The sequence below is a fragment of the Pimephales promelas genome, chromosome 19 (assembly GCF_988280905.1).
Source record: "Pimephales promelas chromosome 19, fPimPro1.hap1.1, whole genome shotgun sequence".
NCBI classification, from domain to species: domain Eukaryota; kingdom Metazoa; phylum Chordata; class Actinopteri; order Cypriniformes; family Leuciscidae; genus Pimephales; species Pimephales promelas.
Window position 1 is genome coordinate 21,924,232 of NC_142787.1, and position 18,063 is coordinate 21,942,294.

An 18,063-nucleotide genomic window follows, 5' to 3' on the forward strand; every position below is an offset into this window, starting at 1 on the left:
CTCTTCTCAGCCAGCCTTTCCAATTGGACCGTATATGTTTTTGGTAATCCATTTTTTTTCTCAGTCTGGCTGGAAACAAGCAAAGAAGCATCAATTGTTAAGTGCACTTCTCAAATAAACATAAAAATATGGCATGCAAACAGGATTAAAACTGTTACTTAATTGTCTAAATAAGGTCAATTATGCAGTTAAGCTGTAAAGAAAGGCATACGCGACCAATATAAATTAGCAGATGCTTTCAAACCTTGAGTAATGTTTTATTTGTCCTGGTTTGATCATAAAACGGACTATATTTAATAGGGTTGTGTGTGTTTGAGAACATTCAAACACTAAAACTCCTCGTGAGGTGCCGAGCTTTTCGAGGAAAGAGAGTCTGCAGAGACTTCTTCCAGTATTCCTCTATTGATTTTTCCCCCTGAGACATATTGTACCTCAAGATCTCATGCATTAGTGTAGGAGGTCCACTCGAGTCTCAGAAACGATGGTAGAACAATGTATTTAAAAAACATTCGGCTCTAACTAATGGCAGGTCCTCGGCAAAAGCGGGGTCATTTACCCTTCTGATTAGGTAAGCCAGTCAGTTCCAGGCAAACTGTGATTTAAAATGATGTCCAGCTTGAACTACATTCTCCAGGAAAATGATCTAATTTAGTGATTTATTCATATTTACTGAGTGTACTGGCATTACATTTGTATAGATCACATCTGGGTAAAAACAGAAATCGGCAAAATCGAATCAAAATACAGAGACGTGGCCGCCTGTCGCACAGAGTCTACATTCGAGGCTCTGCCGGGGTCACTTCCATGCTTTTTATGATGTCGCTTTGAAATCTATCCGAATCACATTAAATTGGATATAAAGATGTGCAGACACATACATCACAGTAAATGGTGTGCCAGAGCACTGCTCGTGGAGAATCCCACCTCAACAATCAGGTTATAAAATCGGCTTCAGATCCGATTAATAATTTACAATCCTGTTAGGGGAGAACAAACATTTCTGTTCAAGCAATTTAAGTTGCAGGACTGTTATTAAAGCCCGCTGCTGCTTTTCGCGGGGGCTGGAGGATCGTCTGGGGATGTGTGGTCGGTCAGAGAGAGAGAGAGAGAGAGAGAGAAAGGGATAAGCCTGCTTCAGCCCTCTGTGCCAGAGAATAACTATGTTCTATTTCACACTCTATGCTTTCTTTATTAAACCGCCATCGCAGTAAGCACATATTGCTCACCGTCTCCTCTTTGAATGTACCGTGACTGAACCCTCTCCTTTTCCCTGTGCTGGGAAACTTTCTGTCGACTTTCCGTAGCAAAATGTTAGCGCCTAATGACTTTATAATGGCAGACGTTTCAATGGAGCTCTAAGTAAAATGAGCTGGTGCTCGTGCAATTAAAGCTCAATGGTGCTTTGTGCATCACCCATCACTAATTGACACACGGGAGACAGATCTGCCTTTTCGCAGAGGCCTGAAAAGTGCCCGCAGGCTTAATGTAATTATTGTATATTTTATGTGCTTGTTACATTCTACACAGGTTTTACTCGCATGTAGTTGACTGCTAAATATAGTATCAATGGAAATTATTAATGCTTTGAGAGATGAATGTTTCATTTCATTATTTTATTAGGAAAGACAATCATGATTGTGAACTGTTTTATGTGGCTCAAATGTTTGGTAACAGTGACCTCTAGTGTCGACACATGAACAGCCCATTGGACCTGAGAAAAGTGTGTGCAGCTCACATTCGACCGTTAAGAAATCATGTAACAGGAATAAAATGAGAACATGCACAAAGTAAATATTTTAACATGCAAATCTATACACTATATTGTGGGGGGAACTAGAACCCAACAATGATTGAGAACAAAGTGAAAATCGAAAGCGTTTCACTAAGTATTGGAGCTATGCATCAACAATTTGTTATGATTTATGTACACAAAAAACGAAAAGTTCAAATCTCAAGAATATATTTTCCAGTTAAAAAAATTCTGAATCAAAAAGAGCAACATTGCACAGCGGGACTGTGCTGATTTTGTCCGGTGGCTGAGCTAGACGTGCTTCTCACTTTCAGATCAAGTTCATATAGTGCGAGCTGAAATTTACATGGGATCAACTAAGGCTTCGCAAGAGTCCGACCCTACGATCATACTGCTGTACATCTTCTGTTGCTCCTCCTTGTATGACTCCTTGACCTTTGCTCTCTTCAGTCCTCCATCCCTGCAACGTAATTATACTTTAATCTATAGCATAATCTATAGCAATTTGTGACTTGTCAGGCTAATAGTTGATCATTTTGAGATTATATTGCCACTCATACTAATCATCCTTACACTAGTACTAAAAACTTTAATCGACATTTAAATATTATGAATAAATAATTAATAATGTTTTCTCCAGAGAAGGCAAAAATAAATTAAATACTAAAATATGCTTACATATATGCATATTTAATTTATTTAAAAAAAAAAATAAGTGTGTATTCTTACCAGGACAAATCCACCAGTCCTCCCTGGTGTGCAATTGCTGATTTTACTCTGTTAGCAAAATGAACAGCATCCTCTCCATCCTAAAAAAATATTTACATATTCAGATACAATGAAATAAAGGAACCAAGGCTCTACCAGTTAAAAGTTTATATACACCTGAAATGCTCATAAAAGTAATTGAAACCAAGAAATAACACATTATGTCACCCTGTGTGCTTATACAACAGTTCCGCATACTCTGAAGCTGCACGATTAATCATTAAAAGATCGCAATCTCGATTCAAACACCCATGTGATCTCGTTCCTAAATGACAATGGTTCGCCTGTGTGTGTCAATTAAATATTTGACAAAATCACAGCGAAACATTCAAATATGTTCGTGCTGCTGCTGAGCCAGAGAGCAGTTGTCATGTATGTAACTACACAGTATCGTTGTTTCTGTGTTACAAATATTAAAATTAGCATATAAGTACTGGGATAAAAGTTTAAAGGTCAGATATAACAACGCGTTCTCATCCCAAAGCGCCATATAGGACGCTTTTGCAAAAGCGTAAATATCCAACGCACATGGCACCCTTTAACGTCTAATGAGACGCTTCGGTTAATGGTTAAGTTTAGGTATGGTGTTGGGTAAGGGTTAGACCACTAGGGGGCGCCTTCTGCCCAAATATATCTGTGTCTCATTTCACGTTAAAGGGTGCCATGTGCGTTGGATATTTACGCTTTTGCAAAAGCGTCCTATATGGCGCTTTGGGATGTGAACGGGCTCGATATAAACACTGATGTCTATAGCAGTGGTCAAAATGCAAACCTTTTGAAAGTAACTTGGCATTTCAAATAACGATTGTATCGAATACATAGTAACGCCACTAGGTGTCAAAAAAGTGACTGTTAAAAAATGTATTTGTCATTGAATCATTCATTTAAGAGATTTGTTCAAAAGGGCTGATTCATCCAGCAATAAAACAATGAGACATCCAAATCGATTTTTTCAAAATAATTTATTCAAATTAATTAAATATTTAAAATCGACTGCAGCTATTAACATTTTGTCAGAACTTCTAATAAATTACATGTTATTTTGTTTAGTTGTCTCCACAGAATCATGGGAAAAAAATCATGATTCTCAATTTACCCAGCTCTACCTGATGCATTCTGGGATGCTTTTAAACTGTTTTGAAATATAAATCAATGAATAAAATAATTGTTTTTGTAAATTCATGTTTCTGCTTAGGCTCCAGCATTCGTGGAACCTTACATAGGACGGACAGACAGACAGACAAAGATAAATAGATGTTTCTGCTTACCTGTCTAGTCATAGGTGGGAGGTACCACACGTTGCACACAATGGCCCAGCTTGTCATCATTCTGAGGATGTAGCTCACCATGTTATACTTGGCACTGTTCCAGAAGGCATCTCCAAACTGAGGGTCATACTGAAAGAGAGAAGAAGTACATGAGGTGTGTGTCCCTTTCAGAGGGTGCCAGTAATAGTGCTGTCGGAAAACACAAGCTTGTTGGCAGTCGATACCTTGATTGCAACTGGGTATATAGTTCCACCAATTTCAAAGCTTCCCTTCTTGAACATCATGACTGATGTATTATTAATACAAGTTCCTAAAATGAACACAAAGACAGAGCAAAGGGAGTTTGGGAATAGAATAACAAATTGCATATAGATATATATTCAAATAAATATGTGAAATTTGTATATATAAATTAAATATGGATACTATGATTTTTGATACTTTCTTTTATAGTAGATTTACTGCATAATTAATGCTTTACTATAAGCATAAGGACACATTGCTCAACTTGTACCCTCTGGGAAGATCAGGATTGGCAGCTTAGTTTTATCAGCAATATGATCTTTCAACCTGTGGAAAAAGCAAAACTGAGGCTTTATGTTCTAAGCGAGCACATAACAACTCCAACAGACTAATAAATACACACTTTGTCACCTTTTGGCAACCGCATGACGATCTTTCATCTCTGATCGCTCAAACCAAACATGAGGACAGGATCGGACTATTGACCTCTGAATGACCCCCAAGAGGCCTCCATGAACTTGACCTACCTGAAGAGAATATAACTGAATTAAGGACACCTGAGACCTCTACAGACACACAACGTCACACATCTGATAAAAGTCAGTGTGACTCACCATAGCATAACATCCATCGTTCGCAAGAATGACAATATCAATTGGGGAGGTGTGGTTGGCCACACAGATACCTCCTTTTTGTGGACGATTCTCTCTATTATGCATCAAATACAAGAAACAATGAGACAAATATAAGAAACAATTTTTTTTTTTTTTTTGGCATTTATATTATATTCTATTATTTTTTTCTCTACTAGTATTTTTATTCTTGTATTGCATTTTATCAAAAGCCCTTATTGTTTTGTATTGCTCGTGTATTGTATTGCATTTTTACTAAAAAAAGCCCTTCTAGGGACTAATGTTGTAAATTAGCTTTGGCTAAAAACATTGATACATGCATCAGATCACTATCAAAGTGTATCTACAGTATGTTATTTGTATCTGTCCCTATCTAAATAAACTATAATAATAATAATAATAACAATGGTCATTTGACTATACTAAGGAGTGTACAAGAAAAAGATGTGTATGCATGGCTGAGAATGACAATGAGACAAAATAACAACCACCTTATCCATCTCAGCAAATACGCTCACCTAAAGGATTATTAGGAACACCTGTTCAATTTCTCATTAATGCAATTATCTAATCAACCAATCACAAGACAGTTGCTTCAATGCATTTAGGGGCATGGTCCTGGTCAAGACAATCTCCTGAACTCCAAACTGAATGTCAGAATGGGAAAGAAAGGTGATTTAAGCAGTTTTGAGCGTGGCATGGTTGTTGGTGCCAGACGGGCCGGTCTGAGTATTTCACAATCTGCAGTTACTGGGATTTTCACACACAACCATTTCTAGGGTTTACAAAGAATGATGTGAAAAGGGGGAAACAACCAGCATGCGGCAGCCCTGTGGGCGAAAACACCTTGTTGATGCTAGAGGTCAGAGGAGAATGGGCTGACTTTGACTGAAATAACCACTCATTACATCCGAGGTATGCAGCAAAGCATTTGTGAAGCCACAACACGCACACCCTTTAGGCGGATGGGCTACAACAGCAGAAGACCCCACCGGGTACCACTCATCTCCACTACAAATAGGAAAAAGAGGCTACAGTTTGCAAGAGCTCACCAAAATTGGACAGTTGAAGACTGGAAAAATGTTGCCTGGTCTGATGAGTCTCGATTTCTGTTGAGACATTCAGATGGTAGAGTCAGAATTTGGCATAAACAGAATGAGAACATGGATCCATCAAGCCTTGGTACCACTGTGCAGGCTGGTGGTGGTGGTGTAATGGTGTGGGGGATGTTTTCCTGGCACACTTTAGGCTCCTTACTGCCAACTGGGCATCGTTTAAATGCCACGGCCTACCCGAACATTGTTTCTGACCATGTCCATCCCTTTATGGCCACCATGTACCCATCCTCTGATGGCTACTTCCAGCAGGATAATGCACCATGTCACAAAGCTTGAATCATTTCAAATTGGTTTCTTGAACATGACAATGAGTTCACTGTACTAAAATGGCCCCCATGGTCACCAGATCTCAACCCTAGACCATCTTTGGGATGTGGTGAAACAGGTGCCCTGGATGTGCATCCCACAAATCTCCATCAACTGCAAGATGCTATCCTATCAATATGGGCCTAAAGAATGCTTTCAGCACCTTGTTGAATCAATGCCACGTAGAATTAAGGCAATTCTGAAGGCGAAAGGGGTTCAAACACAGTATTAGTATGGTGTTCCTAATAATCCTTTAGGTGACTGCACAATGTAATTTCTAGAGATTCTAAATAAAACTATCTTGTCGCTGAATTGCTTGTATCCACAGCAGTTGTCCTTTAGCTTCTTTTATTTCTTTAGTTACTTTGTCATATTTTACTTTCTAAAAGTGTTGCAATGGTTGCAAAATGCAAAAACAGATATAATAAATTACACAGTAAATGATATTTTATGTATGCCACTGTTAACACTCGAAGTAGCCTGGGTTTCCCCATGCTGCATTTGCGCAGCGCAATTTTATTCTCAATGAGACATGGTCTGACGTTAGCCAGGCTACTCGAGAAGCAGGGGGAAACGGAAAACAGTGAGACAACAATCAAAGTGGAACGACTGGGATGAAAAAGAAGCAGTGACTCACTTATTATGATAGCGGATGGTTGCAGACAGGCCTCTGGCACATATTCTGTAGCATGTAATGTGAACCAAATCACTGAGCCAGTTCTTCACACTGAAAGAGACACAAACCCTTCCCTTTAAGAAATGCTTCTTCAGTCTCAGTCAAAATATTTAAATATCATTCCGTCCATATATGACAAATATATAACATAGTTGATCATATCTTATTTATAAATGGCGGACAAGAGAATATAGTATAATTACTGTAATTATGGCATGCAATATTAATTACTTGCTGTTAGGAAGCAGTCCAACAAGAATAGTTCCGATCACCAACCAGCTCAGTCCGATAGCAGCCAAAGTAACCCTATGACAGAGCAATAATATGATTCATATACATATGGATGAAGCACAAAAAAACATGGCCACGTCACAAAAGTGAGAATGAAAAGGTGGGAAATGTGCTTATGTGTAATGATATATGTACATATACTGTGTATATACAATGTTTTGACGTCTTAATATAAGTATTTTAATGTTTTGAAGTCTCTAATGCTCACCAGCATTTTAATATATTTTAAAATGTATTTTATTCCTGTGATGTCAAAGCTGAATTTTTGGCATAATTACTCCAGTATTCAGTGTCACATGGTCCTACAGAAATCATTCTGATATGCTGATTTGGTGTTCAAACAATTCTGCTGAAAACTGTTGCGCTGCTTAATATTTTTGTCAGACTGTAATCATTTTTTCTGGATTATTTGATTAATAGAAAGTGACCTTCAATGAAAGTAAAAATAATCTTTTGTAACAACGTAAATGTCTTTGACACTTTTGATTATTATAATGTATATTTGATTTATGTCCAAGCTCACCTGAGAGGCAATAAAATACAGTAACGTATAAAAACTCCCAGGCCCCATATAATGGTGAGGCGCACACTGATGTAGCGAAAGTTGTTGTTGGTTCGTGTGAGAAGGTTCCAGGAAGCCAGTTCCTCCGACGTGAAGCGCTGAGTCACCTGATCCTCGACAATGTTTTCAATGCCGTTCTTACAGAAATAGAAGACGTCACACAAAGTAAAGTCTCCCCCCGCCAGATTTTTGGGATGGGACCGTCGCAGTTCTTCGATCTCCTCCTCCATAGAACCGTCCTCTTTTTCGATTATCCCTGTGAAGACATTTGAAATGAATTCTTTTCTTGAGGATCCCACATGAGCAAACAATGCATTTGTGACACAGTTGCCGCTATATATTTTACTTTCTTAGTATAGTGGAGCAAGTATGTTTTCATGTGTGTCCTGCGATTCATATAGCACATCAGCGAAAATACCCTGCCTGAGACCGGGTAAAGTTCATTAATAAGATAAACTAAAATTATGAAATCCATCACTTGCTGCAATACCAAATACAGGTTCAACAGACCATGACTGACAGGCATCAGGCCAATAAATAAGAAAAGCATTTAAAACATTATTTTCTTATACAGAGAGTTAACTTGAACTAAGACTTATAAATATGAGCAATGATTAATTAACTAAAACAAACAAAAGGCAGCAAATTAACCCACACATTTTTTTGATTCTGTATTATGCAGCATTAAAAACACCAAAGAGGAAGTCATGGCTAGCCTTCACATGACATCAAATCACATGAAATCAAATGCTTGTGTTTTATGCACATGATGTCTCTGGTCATAAATATGTTTTCCCCAACAGACACCCTCACTCACCGTTGGCTGACTGCGATGGCAGTGTTGGCTGTTCCTTCTGTCCTCGTTGAATCCTGAGTGTCGCCCACTAAACAGAACAAAAGTTATTTATGGGTAACCTTTGACACATTGCCTTCTACATCCACAAGTCAAAGTGCAATGACTTCCTCAGAAATAAACACTAAAAATGAAACCCCTGAAAATGACATTTATTTGGATTTCATGCCTTTTGACCCTCTTTTGCAAGTTTATCTTGGCATCATCAACTTCTGTCATGTCTAAAGAAAGTAAAAAATCTTTCCAAGTTTGCAACTACTATTCAGGCATGTAAAGCGATTTATAGTCATATGTCTTTAGCAATTACTTATAGCCTTTACCTCTAGTATCTTAACCAGAACCTTGATGTAGATATCAGTGAACCCCAGGGAGACTCCAAACATGGCAGGTAACATGATGAGGCCCACTACTATGGATAGCCACACCTGGAAGAGAACAAGTGCGACATCCCAAGCACCTTCCATCTCTCTGCTGTCCTTCCTGTCAGTCTATGGGACTGGGTTCTGGGCTCAGGCCATCTGCTTAAATGGGTGAAAGTAAAGACAAAACAGAGGTGGTGCTTGTTTAAAAGGCCACGTTGTAATCAATGGGTTTATACTGTCTCTGGTCTGTTTTTTTTATTTTTTATGTGGTTGGCCTGCTTCTGTTTTACTGTACAGTGCCTGACCCGTTTTTGCAGTTCACTTTAACAAAATGCACTGTAATCAATTTTAAAAGAATCAAGTAGAAAATCTCAGCTAAATTTGTTGCCTTATTAAAGAAAATAACAAAACAAATCTAACCAATGTTCCTACCTAATATGTTCATGGCAGCTACTTTTTAAAGTTATTGGTCCCACCGATGTGTTATGACTTTACTTAACTAGACAATAGCTGTATCCACTTTTATTATTTTTATTTTATTTGTGGCTTTCTGTAGTGACTATGCCTTTTTTTACATTGGTGGCTAACAGCTGTATTATGTTTTGATGATATTTGTGGCTAGCTGGAGTAATTATGCTATTTTTCTATTTTATTTTTTTTTATGACATTTATGGTTTCTATCTGTAATAACTATTTTTTAACATTATTATTTTCTTGTTATTGAAATTGGTGTCTAACATAGCTCTGTCCTGTATAACAATGGTATTTAGGCGGAAACTCTGTGCGTAAGGGTCTCCGTAATGTATGAATCCCCCTTAACTTGCTCCTTAAACGACAAAATATTATCCAATTACAACTTTGCTGAATGAGTTTGACAAACTATAATGGCACATATGAAATAATCATCGAGAACTTGAGTTGTCCTTCTGTTTCTTTTCCGTTATTAGAAATCCCCGGGCCGTGGCATACCATGAACAGTAAAACAACAGCAACCAAACAAGGGTTAAGACTCAGTACACACACCTTCACAATAGCGGAATAACATTCAATTCTTCCTTCCCGACGTCTGGAGCTTATGTTTTATACACTGTGTCCCAAATCCCGAAACTATATGTCCGAAAAAGTTCCCGTGTGAATGGTTACAAAGTTCGGACACATAATATGGTTAAATCATGTACTAGCGCCTCCTTGTGGTAAAAACAAAGGTGTCACGTTTATAACTGCTTTATCATAATCGTTTTGTTTACAGTCCTAATAAACGCTACAGTTAATCTCTTGGTCATACAAAGAAACTAATATTGGCTATTTTTATGTGACATAAAATCTTAAAAATATATTAAACAAACAAGAATTTTTGAGGTGATATTTTTATAATTGTTTTCTTAAAAAAAGCATATTCTATCCTTCATTAGAATAATCTATATTATTCTAACAAATTTTCAGTAAATAATAGATAAACAACTTTAACAACTCACAAACAACTCAGCCTTTTAGGGAAGTACAAACACCAGCGTTGTTTTCTGCAAAACAAAATATACTTAAAACCACAAGAGAGAGAGAAAAAAGAGAAATACAAATTTCAAGGCTAGTGTCTCATAGAAATATATATAGATCCCTCACTGGCAGATGTTTCTATCAGGTTTCTATGGGTCGCCGTCGGCCATATTGGAACGGTCCGTGAACATTCGAGATCAAGTTAACTGCGCATCTGCAACCGAAGTTAGATAGATGCAACATGTATGAATATACTCTCTATATATATGCATCTGCAATAGACTCCAGCAGATGATTTTGACAGTACAATATGACGAAGGCGTCAGCTGACCTGACATTAAAATGTTACTATGGTAAAACATTAAAACGCACCGATAAAACCAGTAATATTGAGTTAATACGCATGAAACACAACTCAAGACATTCTCACCTGTGAAAGGTGATCCCATTTCTTCAGGAATTTAAATCTCGGCGGTTTAACAACCAGAAGCTGCGCAGTGTTGTGCCATCAAGACTGTCAGTGACGATCGTGACGACATGCTGAACCGTTCCAATATGGTGGGTGCGTCGACCAATAGAACCATATGATAGATACCTCATTGGCGCCGTAAGCCGTCCGCCACATTGGAGCGGTCCGTGAACTTCCGAGAGCTAGTTGAGTGAGCGTCTGCAACGTAGTTAGATCATAGTAGATGCATGTATAATGAATATCAAATAGACTACATCAAATGAATCTACTAAACTAACACAATACAACAAGGCGAAGGCGTCAGCTGAAACGAAGTAAACAATCGTCATAGTTAAAACCTAAAAGTAAAAAACATAAAAAAGTACTGCTGTAAAAACGTGTATTATTGAGTTAATACTTATAAAAACACAAACCAACACAATCTCATATGTGAAAGGTTATCCCATTTCTTCGGGAATTTAAATCTCGGTGGTTTCACATCAATTAGCTGCGCTATGTTGTGGCATTCATCACATTATTACTGTGAGTGACGACACGCTGCCCGTTGCAAGATGGCGGGCGCGCCTACGAGTCTGCAGCGGTGTATATTTCTATTCGCCGTCCGACGTGTGCGCAGTCTAATGTGATATCTACGTATAAATATCTATGTGTTTATGAATTTCTCCGCACCACGTGGTGGCAGCATACGAACTGTTTAGCTGTAAACTGTCGTCTCGAGGGGCAGAGAACAACTAAACGAAAACTACGAGCGCAGAAAGTTATACATGTAGCCTAGTAACTCTAACTGAAAACTATGATGTTGCGATAATTAACTGACGGTTTATTCCAAAAGCATGGAGGAATTCAACACAACTGTCCGTATATCGGGTTTCGTGTTGAGTTCACTGATGTTTCATCATTTGAACAGTGATGCGGATGTGGTAAGTGGCAAAGGTTCTAATGTGACCAAATGACTGGGTTTGCATTAAATAGCAAACCAAGGAGTAAACTGCGTCCGCTAAGCATTCCCTCAGTCCCATAACTCCTATTTACATTTGCACTATGTTTAAAGGAAGGTCTTATTCTTGGAGAGAGTATAGGAGAGGAGAACTGTAGGATCACAGACTCTCAAATTGATCACATACAGTTTGAACACACTATAAGTAAGTTGACTATACTAAGTGTGCTCAGAAGGAACCAATATCTCATGACGAATGATAGCCATCACAACAAAACCACACTGTCATGATTTTTTTTTCTCTTTTTCAGATATTCAAAAACACATCCCTTGTCATAAACTGCATAGGTAAGTGAATTGTTTTGGATTGTTCCACAACCCTATTTTCATATAAATCAGTGGTGGTGGTTCTCAACTCAACTGGTTTTACTTTAGGGCCTGGGTTGTACATTTGGACATCAAATAGTTAGTCAATACTGTACAAAATTGTTTATCATACAGAAATGATTAAATGTACTGTTAATCAATTATTTTAAACTGGAAAATTATTTATACATGTATACAGTGTTTTACTATTTACATTTTGCATGTTTACTTATTAGTCACTGATAGAGGTTTTTAAAAACTTTTTTCTTTTTATCATTGCCTCAATCCTCTTGAAAGCTTCTACGGTAATGCTGGCGATGTGAGTGAGCAGAAAATAAGACAGATTTTGTCAGATTACAAAAAGGTATTTTCCACTTTCTAAAGAATTTGGTTATTTTTTTGTTACTGCTGAATAAATCCACACGTGATTTGCATTAACAAATCGTGTTTTTCTTGCTACACATTTACTCGTGTCAAGGAGAATGTGATTGGGTGGTATAGACAACGAAGAAATACCAAACAGCAAATGACCTTCATGGAACAAGTGATTCATCAGAATATGAGAAAGATTCTCTCCAGTCAGGAACTTGTTTTCATGTTGCTCACACCCTCTCAGGCAATGGCTTCAGGCTCCACACATCGCCTTGAGTTCTCCGCTTTCTTATGGCACAGCAGGTGAGATACTCTCAACTCTGGCACTCAGACATAACCAGACCTTTGAAGATTAGAGAACTAAGGTAATTGAATGTATTTATTATCTCCATGCAGCCAGTACAACAATATCCCCATCTTGGTGAGTATGGGGGTAGAATTGTTTCATTATTCCAAATAAATTGATTGAGATTCACAAACAAATGTAAAGAGATTCACAAAATGTATCAAATTCATTATTAAATGGATTAAGATCCACAAATAAATGTAAAGAGATTCACAAAAATGTATAAAACTCACATAAAATACCATAAAATCCAGTTATTCATTAGTCACCAACTTATTGATGTTTTTCTGTTTTATCATGAATAACGTGATGCCTCCATAACATGTTGTTCCCATAACAAGGATGTACGCACTGTTGCTCTGGCAGTTTCCAAGGCTCATAAAAATGTATCTTGGCGGCTTGATACACAGTCTAATGGTCTAATTCTAACGAAATCCAAATTTTAAACGTATTTTACTAAAGCAATATTATGGGCCATAGCACTCCTATTACACTTCCTATTTGAGCCAATGCACAGATGAATGAGCAAAGTTATTTTAGGGCAAGACCCTGATTGTAAATCCTAACGTGATTGGTTGTAGCGAGAACGTGCTACGGTTGGTCAGCTCAATGTGTCCATTATCTGATTGGCTTAAAGAAACGGTGGGTGGAGTCCATTTATTTGTGGAATTGTCTGCCTGTTGACGCTAGAAGTGTTTCAAAATCCACAAATGTGTGAGGGGATGTACAAATGTACAAGAAGCAATCCACAACTGTGTGCAGTGATTTATAAATGCACAGAAAGCGACTCACAAATAAATGCCGGGCAGAGTTGTGTTTGTGACATATCTGTAAATATACATGTAAGTTTTGCAAATATCATTATATTTATTTGTGAGTTTTATATATTTTTGTGAAACTCTTTACATTTATTTGTGGATCTTAAATCTATTTATTTGTGAATTTGATACATTTTTGTGAATCTCTTTACATTTGTCTGTGAATTTCAATCTACTTATTTGGAATAATGCAACAATTCTACCCCCATAGGTGAGCAACCTGGGAAACCTTGAACAACAAGACTACTGGAGAGTGTCAGGCACATGTCCATCTTTAGGACAGAGTCAAGCTGTTAATCAACACAGGTACATTCAGAAAATAAGTTGTAATTGCAATTAAAGGCTGTTTAGTTGTGTTTGCCAAGGCCAAAAGTTTTGAAACACTAATTTTTAAATATTGTTGATAGAAGTCGTTAATGCACATCAAAGCTGATTATTAATTTAATTTAAAAAAAAAATGCAGTACAATTGTGAAATTGTATTACTATGAATTACTATGAATCATTTATGAATGATCATGTGACACTGAAGACTTGAGGTAATGTTGCTGAAAAAATAGCTTTGCCATTACAGGAATAAATGACATTAAAAAAAAAAATTAAACTAGAAAAGTTCTTAATTTGCAATAATATTTTGTACTGTTTTGTACTATTTGTACTGTTTTTTTGATTAAATAAATGCAGCTTTGGTGAGCATACAGTAAGAGACTTCTTTCAAAAACATTAAAAAGTTTGATTGTTCCCAAAATATACCCATATATACATATTTATATATACATAAATTTGAAACACTTTTGCTATTTTATCTTCTACCAGGCAAAAAAAAAAAAATTATATATAATTAATTACCACTCACATTTCAGAAAATATTAAAATCTAGCCTTTTCTTTAGAAGGGATGAATATATATATTTTTTGTATCTGCCAGGACCAAATTCTTCTGCACAGAGGATGATTTAAAAGAGGTCAGAAATGTCAGCGACATGAATGATGCTTTATTAGCAGAAATGCAGGTTAGTAACTACATTTCACATTAGTTGCGACAGTTTCTCCATTGTGATTTGAATATCTGAAATCCTGAACTTTCATATCCATCTGTTTTATACAGAAAGTGTGCAAGGAAGTGGAGAAGAGTGAAAGAGCAGTTGAGAAACTTCAAGAAGACATTACGCAGCTAAAGGAGGCAATCGGGAAACAGAAGAGACACTCTGAGAAAAACGAATGTAAGATCATTTATTTCTAGGACACTTTATATTGATGCCTCCAAGGCCAATCACTCACTATGAACTGAGGCTCACCATGGCAGATTTAAAACATTAAAATGCTTCAGTGATTTAGTGTGCCCTTGAATAGAGATCTTGTTGTAATGTAAAAGTTCTGTAACCCTATTTTTAATTTAATTGATGAATATTATTCAAGCTGGTTCAATAGTTTTTACACAACAATGATGTACTAAAAGCAGAAAAGTTTTTCGCGTACAGACAACAATGTTGTCAAAAATGATCCCTGTTCGCATGAATCTGCGAAAATGACAAGTGCAGTATTATGCATGCCAGGTCAGTAGTTGGAAATTTCACAGAAAAACTTAACTACATGTTTCCTAGGAGTTGAAAACATTATTGTTTTCAAAAACGTATAAAAACGTGTGTTTTCAGGCTTCCAAAACACTGGAATGGCCAAAACACATAAAAAGTTTTCAGTTTTTAGTTGAAATTGGTGTCATGTAGTCTTCATACAGAACCTATTCAAAGTGTTTGATACCATAAATATCCAGATTTTTCGACCAATCATTTGCAGTTAGCATACTATGAATTTAAGGGAGAATTCCAGCACAAAATGAACCTTTGGTCTAAAAACACATTGGTACCTAGTTGACCGTTCTGAGATTTGTTTTCATGATAATCGAATGTAAAGAGTTTTATCTCTAAACATATATAATGAGGGTCCCTACATGCAAAACGAAGCTTTGAGAAGTGTACAGACAGTTTAATAAGAAGATATTTTATAAAGACAGTCCACTTCATGTATACAGGCAGGAACCATCTTTGGAAAACAGTCTTGATAAGTCGAACCACGTGCCAAGTGAGCTGAACTGTATGAAGTTCAGCGAACTTCTGAACTGTATGAACGGCGTTCGTGGTTCGACTTATCGAGACTGTTTTCCGAAGATGGCTCCTGCCTGTATGCATGAAGTGGACTGTCTTTATAAAATATCTTCTTATTAAACTGTCTGTACACTTCTCAAAGCTTCGTTTTGCATGTAGGGACCCTCATTATATATGTTTAGAGATAAAACTCTTTACATTCGATTATCATGAACACAAATCTCAGAGAACGGCCGACTAGGTACCAGTGTGTTATTAGACCAAAGGTTCATTGCGCCGGAGTTCTCCTTTAAGCTTGTCATCACAGATTGTAATCCCATGAATAACAGAATAACATTGTATTTCAGCCCACAAATGTGCCTCTCCAGAAGAACCCAAAGAGAACATACCTCTATGCTCAGCTCTGAGAACTCTGTTCCCCAATGCGCCCTCATTACGGACACAGACCCTCACTGTTCAGGGCTTCCCCATATTAGAACTGTGCTGTAATTCTGACCATAACATTGATATTTCCACCAAGCTGCCTCTGATTCTGGAGAATCAACTCACCAGGAGGAAGGACGCAGCCCCCAGACTTAGGAAAAAATGCCTTGCTGCTGGTTTTTCTCCGAGACTTAAAAGGAAAAGGAAGACTAATGATATCAGCGAGTCGGCCCCTGAGAGCGGGTCAGATACAGAGATTGAGTTGAATGGACAGAGCAGAACTAACTCCCCTGTCTTTTAAATGGTAAAACTAAGCGTGTTCTTATTTGTACATCAATCTAGTCATGACTGGAAAGCATTACACATTTTATACCAGGGGGGTTACCTTTATCTTGATTTGCCAACATTTTCTTTAATATCATTTTTTTAAACTCTGTTTGTAAATGTTCCCTAGAAAATTAAAAGTTGAACACATTATTTATTTGATCGGTTTTATTAATGTTCTCATTTTAGTACATGAATTTCTGGTTTATCAAATTATCAGTTATGTTTCACTGTTTAGATTTTTTTTTAAACCATTTGGTATGTTTTTTTTACAAACTACAGATTTACACAGACAATAACACAGAGATGGCCTGCAGAGTCACAGCCTTCATACAGAGCCTATTCAAGGTGTTTGATACCACAAATATCAGGGTCTTTCATAAACTGTGGATTCTTCAGAGTGACCGACATAAAACCTGAGGATAGGACAAAGCTTTGTTAGTCAAATAACCTGATTTCACTATATACACATGGATATTTTACTGACAATATAGGCAAATTTATGTCTTTATCAAAGTAAAATTATCAACAGATTACAGCTTACCCATGGAACGAGATTTCTTTATTGCTTTCGATACCTCCTTCTGCTTTCGACCACACAAGCCTGTTAGCAAGAGAGTTAAGGTGTTGTAAATATACTCAATCACAATTATTTTAAATATTAAAATGAAAATTTTAACCCATAGACCGCTTACCTGTTATATGTCTGCCGTATACTCTGCCTGTGTGTGGCGAAATGAACTGGGACAACAGCTGGAGAAAGATTTCCAAGAGTACTTTCATTATGACAATAAAAATATAGATAAGTATTCATACTTGTTCATTTTACCAACCTGAACGTTTTTGAAGTCTACAGTTATATTGCAGAGGATGCAAGTTTTAGGGGGTTGCTTGTATGGGTTTTCCATTTTGATAGGCTGGATAATACATAATTTTGCAAATGTTAGTGCTAATAATTATTCAGATAGTTCTAGAAAACATCAATTCAAGTCTCCGATAGAAACACTTATAAAAAGCTTGCCATATCATCTTTCTTATGCGAATCTTGTTGAGATGTTTTCATACTTCTGATGCATTGTCCTGGAACAGATGAATGAAACATTTATACATGCTGCCATGCATCAAATTTTGTTAAACAGATTAGGACAGCATCTTATATCTTGTTTACACGTCAATGTTAATCACATTATTATTAAACGTCTACTACTGATAAAGAAGCAGAGGGCTTCTCTAGAGTGCTTACGAAAATGTACTTGTCTTCCGAGTAAGAGAATAACTAACGTTAGCTGTCTTGGAAATCATTTTACATATAAAATTAAGAAAAAAAAGATGTTACAAAGATACCTGTAACTCTAGGGGTGACTGGTTGTTTGGGGAAAGCCTGTAATAACAGGCGACTACAAGAAAGGGCAAACATTCTTCGATCTGTTCAGGAGGCCACCATGACAGTTTCTGCTTTCTTCTTCTGCATGGGTTTATTGCGATCTACCGCCAACTACAGGGTCGGAGTAAGCAAAATATGTTTCAAAATGGAAATACATTTAAAATAAAATCTTTAAATAAATAGGACCTTTACATGTTA

The 18,063-nt window shown here is 37.0% G+C and overlaps 3 protein-coding genes across 8 annotated transcripts; 1 reads left to right on the top strand and 2 right to left on the bottom strand.

The window, feature by feature from the left end:
• Positions 1-1,598: 1,598 nt before the first annotated feature.
• gpat3 (glycerol-3-phosphate acyltransferase 3) lies at positions 1,599-10,882 on the bottom strand. Of its 6 annotated transcripts, none has more exons than XM_039688305.2 (15): positions 10,754-10,876; positions 10,450-10,537; positions 10,305-10,349; positions 8,788-8,985; positions 8,432-8,498; positions 7,576-7,870; positions 6,993-7,067; positions 6,723-6,812; positions 4,644-4,737; positions 4,441-4,556; positions 4,301-4,356; positions 4,011-4,096; positions 3,787-3,915; positions 2,480-2,559; positions 1,599-2,210 (listed from the first exon to the last, which is right to left on the bottom strand). In XM_039688305.2, the coding sequence occupies exons 4-15, from the start codon at positions 8,929-8,931 to the stop codon at positions 2,093-2,095; spliced, it is 1,350 nt and encodes a 449-aa protein (XP_039544239.2). In that variant the 5' UTR covers positions 8,932-8,985; positions 10,305-10,349; positions 10,450-10,537; positions 10,754-10,876; the 3' UTR covers positions 1,599-2,092. The 6 variants fall into 6 exon arrangements, with proteins under 6 accessions (XP_039544239.2, XP_039544238.2, XP_039544241.2 ...); XM_039688304.2 differs by having other exon boundaries at positions 8,788-8,988; XM_039688307.2 differs by lacking the exons at positions 10,305-10,349; positions 10,450-10,537 and having other exon boundaries at positions 10,754-10,882.
• A 600-nt stretch (positions 10,883-11,482) lies between these two features.
• On the top strand, positions 11,483-16,634 carry abraxas1 (abraxas 1, BRCA1 A complex subunit). The gene is made up of 10 exons (XM_039688348.2): positions 11,483-11,712; positions 11,844-11,934; positions 12,041-12,077; positions 12,393-12,459; positions 12,574-12,770; positions 12,864-12,888; positions 13,843-13,937; positions 14,558-14,642; positions 14,738-14,852; positions 16,082-16,634. The coding sequence occupies exons 1-10, from the start codon at positions 11,626-11,628 to the stop codon at positions 16,456-16,458; spliced, it is 1,176 nt and encodes a 391-aa protein (XP_039544282.2). The 5' UTR covers positions 11,483-11,625; the 3' UTR covers positions 16,459-16,634.
• Positions 16,632-17,977, bottom strand: mrps18c (mitochondrial ribosomal protein S18C). Its single transcript, XM_039688351.2, has 6 exons — positions 17,826-17,977; positions 17,503-17,561; positions 17,315-17,398; positions 17,177-17,234; positions 17,026-17,085; positions 16,632-16,897 (listed from the first exon to the last, which is right to left on the bottom strand). Exons 1-6 carry the CDS (start codon positions 17,896-17,898, stop codon positions 16,821-16,823), a joined length of 411 nt encoding a protein of 136 aa, XP_039544285.2. The 5' UTR covers positions 17,899-17,977; the 3' UTR covers positions 16,632-16,820.
• Between the last annotated feature and the right edge of the window lie 86 nt (positions 17,978-18,063).